The sequence below is a fragment of the Teleopsis dalmanni genome, chromosome X, assembly GCF_002237135.1.
Source record: "Teleopsis dalmanni isolate 2A chromosome X, ASM223713v2, whole genome shotgun sequence".
In the NCBI taxonomy this organism is placed as follows: domain Eukaryota; kingdom Metazoa; phylum Arthropoda; class Insecta; order Diptera; family Diopsidae; genus Teleopsis; species Teleopsis dalmanni.
The window spans coordinates 32,987,385-32,991,427 of record NC_051848.1 but is presented as its reverse complement, the minus strand read 5'-3'; the positions used below and the strand labels follow the sequence as shown (position 1 = coordinate 32,991,427).

The 4,043-nt window shown below is 29.4% G+C and overlaps 1 protein-coding gene across 1 annotated transcript; it reads left to right on the top strand.

Annotated features, from left to right (window-relative positions):
• Positions 1–1,122: 1,122 nt before the first annotated feature.
• Positions 1,123–2,183, top strand: LOC119661797 (the record flags this gene model as incomplete). Its single annotated transcript, XM_038071284.1, has 2 exons — positions 1,123–1,342; positions 1,420–2,183. Coding segments are annotated over 2 exons (432 nt in total), but the record flags the coding sequence as incomplete, so codon positions are not given.
• Positions 2,184–4,043: the final 1,860 nt, after the last annotated feature.

Below are 4,043 nucleotides of genomic sequence, written 5' to 3'. Positions count from 1 at the left end.
TTTTTTTTAAATCTATCTAGACCATTTCCAAAGATGTTTCATGGCTGAAAATAACGCAAATTTCCTTGATGCCGAAAACACTCAATTTCTGAAACAGCAGCGTCGCGTTAAAGCCCTTATAGCTTTTTGTGGGAGAGGAGATGAGTTGTGAAAATTTAGGGTCCATAACTTTATAAGCCCTCAGAAGAGAAATATAACTTCACTGCTTTCACTAAACTGGTCCTTTATGCATTTAATAGGGTAGCGAAGCAGAGAAGCACTGCTGCATAAAGTAAAGTAAACTAGCAAGAAAACAATGCTATTGGACTGTTCAGTTTAAATGAAAGATACGATAACTAGACTAGAGACTAGAACCTGTTCATTCAATCTGGATATAAATGACGAATCATGTGAATATCGTCTAAAAGATGATACAAAACGAAAAAGCTTTGATCATAAATCAAGTTCAATCACGCGAATGCTGTCCAAAAGGTGATCCAAAGCCATAAAGCTTATATCAGAAAACAAAGTATTTTTTTATTTCTCTCCAATTATTGTGGTGTGGTGCATTCTGAATTTGATCTACCTGTTGAAATGTTAGCAAGGAATAATATTTATATGTTATGCTTTTGCATCATAATGCACCATCACATACTAAATTGGTTCTGCGAAAGCATGCCGCCACCCAATATACCCTCGTTTTTAGTGCCCACGTCTTTGATGCTTATTTTATAGAAACCTCAAAGTATGGCATATCAATGTTAGATATTAATATATATCACAGCAATTTTTAATCTAAAATAGAAACATCCTTAACGTTTACAACAAAATAATACAATTGGAATATCTATATTCTTTTTGGAGTAATATGTTCAGCAGAGATAATGTTGACAAATTTGTAAACAGCATTGTCATATAAACATACCTGGAACCAATTAGGATTGTTTTATCTCTTGCCAGATATGCACTCCTCACAATCTTCATATTTAAACCTTATTTTAATGCTTGAGAGAAGATTCTCGAGTTTCTCGGTTGGTTATGGTTTAGCAAATATTACGGCTATTTTTTTTTAAATTATCTATAAATATATTAAAATGTTTTTAGACACAAATAAAAAAAAATTTTCATTTCTCATATATTATTCTTTTTCTCTTGTTTACAGCGGAAAAAAACAAAATCCTAGAATGTTGGCACTGCAGTTCAGATACAATCGGTTCAAAAGACTTTTGCGACACCACATTCCAGGAAGATAATATACCAACTGAGATATTGAAGGACCGCAGAATAAGTGTGTCACGCCATTGCAATAACACAATCAATTCCATGCATGAACGCGCTGTTTGCCGTAAAACCGTTGAAAAAAGTAGTTTTTAATGTTTTTTGTCCCGATTAAAATCCGCGAATGCTATATACACATATATATCTTTATATTTCTTACAGTTAATGGAGAAACCATAACCAAGCGTTTTTGTTACTATACCAACAAATCGGATCCATTGGATCATTGTCAAAAGGACCCAACCGAGAGTAGTGTGCAACGAATATTCTGTGAGGACTGTGAGACAAATAAATGTAATTCGGCAAAGAAAATGGGCGTCATGTTGGGTGGTGTAGTTCTGCCAGTACTCGTTGCCAAATTGCTTGAACTTTAAAAAGTGCTGCCAAAGCAGTGCTCAAAATTTAGTTAGTTAGTTTGTTAATTAATTGATTATTATGTTCCATAAGCTACGTTCAAACGGTCAAAGTAAGAACTAAGAAAAAGTGCAAGAAACGTTCATGTGAGAACCTAAGATCATAATAAAAATTTCATATATACACACTTATATAAAGTCATAACAGTGATGCCAGTGCAGTATTATTAATAAAACTATATTTATGTTAAAGAATTATATAAAGAAACAACTGTTAAATTATTTATTAAAGCTGAAGGAATTTTATTTTTTTTAACATTTAACACAGTCTTAAGTTTTGGAGGAGCTTAAATATCTTAAATGGTTGTTAGTTAATTCGGACTGTTAAACCGAATAGGCAGCCTGGTCTCAGTTAAATATCTTTGAGATTCGCTTAGTTCTTAGTTAGTACTCTGACCGCAGTCTAAGCTTAGTTCTGAACAATTTGAATAATTTATTTTATATTTCATATGTGTGTCTTATTCCGGTGGTAAAAAATTGGCCAATGTAATTTTAAGTTATAATTAGGTTTATTTTTTCACCCTCTCTATATAAGTTATAGTATGTAATAATGGTTTTCTACATGTTTCATTAATTTTATTTTTTTAATGCTAATTAAGATTGAATTAAGATTAGATTTATTCAAAATTATAATTAATTTTAGTTTCATTTCATTCTTCATAAAACTATTTGAGCAGTGGTATCTGGAGAATATGAAAATCTTTTAAAAATTTAGCTTTGCTCTCTTCTGTATATTTATTATGTATAATTCTTTTTCCCTTGATATTGTATGAGTTTTGTTGTAATAATGATGTATCTTGATACTAACTTTAAGTGGACTTTATTTTCTTTTAATTCACTTAGTTTTATATAATGATCCCTCTTTTCACAGAATATAACCAGTATTGATATTTTTCCAAATAAAGAGTTAAACATGGACAGTAAAAATATTAAGCTTTATTCTAACGCTACTAGGACTTCCAGATTTTATGAGTATGCAGATCTACGGTCAATTATTGCTTAGTCTGATGAAGTGATAAACATTAATCCAGTCAAGGCGTAAATAGGGATTTTGAAGATACCTCGAGTTAATAAAGAGTAAAAGTACTCAAGTGCACTGACTTAAATAGCTTCAACATAAACATATAAAGTAAACTTTTTTTCTTTGAAATGGTCAAATTTCCGTTTCTAAGATTCATGGATGAGACATTAGTTTACCTAAGTGAAAAATAGAGAAAGAAAAAAAAGTGTTTAATTTCTTGAACTATACTTTCACAAACTTTTTTTCGATAAAATAAGTTTAATTCATTAAATTTATCTATTCGCTTTGATAGCTTCACATAAATTGAAGCTTTTCCAATACTTCTTACAGAGCATTAGTCCACTCCTTGACGTCAGCATATCAATATACCTATTCTATCACTACGTGCGATCTATATGGTATAATTTTAAAACTGAATAATTTAATTTTTTCATCTTCGGACCTTACTCTGATTGTATATGCTATAGCTTTAGTTATTTAGTTTTAGTTATTTAGTTTTAGTTTAATTTTTTTCACAATTCTTAAACTTCTTCAATTAAATGAAAGTAAAATAAACACAAGAAGGTTTTCTATGCAAATATCAGGTCTTGATATTCCACTATGAAAGTCTAATAACTCCATTATCTGGTAAGCTATATTTGAATTATAGATCGTCTAAAAATAATGTTCTCTAACAACTGCTCTTTTGAATTTTAAAACTTAGAATCTTACCTCGTTGTATGTGCTAACATAATATGGCCAATTCACTATTTGGATAAATTAGAAACCTTTGCGCCACTTAGACCCATCAACTTTTACAATCACTCAATCTCCTTCTCTACCTTCATTAAGTTAAAGAAAATTTCTTGAAAGGAATCTGAAGTACACCTGAAAGATTTCAATGATACAATATATATATATATATATATATATCCTCCACATATATATAGTTCGCTTCGCTTTTATTTAAAAATGTGAGTATGAGAAAATGGACCATATAAAAGTACCACTGCTTAATTTAGTTTCAATATATTGTTTTTGACAAATATAGTTTTAATACATTTTAAAATTAAATTATTATTAAAAAAACCGCTTATTGAGTCTTAACATGCCCATATATATTAGGTTTATTATTATGATATATATATACATTTGAGCTACACCTTTAAAGTACTAAAGAAGTATACTAAAACGTAGTAAAATATGAAATTCCAAAATAATATATATATACATATATATAAATAATTGTTAAAAAATTTATATAAAAGCATAAATATTAAAAACATATATATAATAGATGAGCATATATAAAAGGTGTATCAGTCAGTATTGGACATGGACAAGCGTATGATTCCTTGGTTTTAGGTCCATAA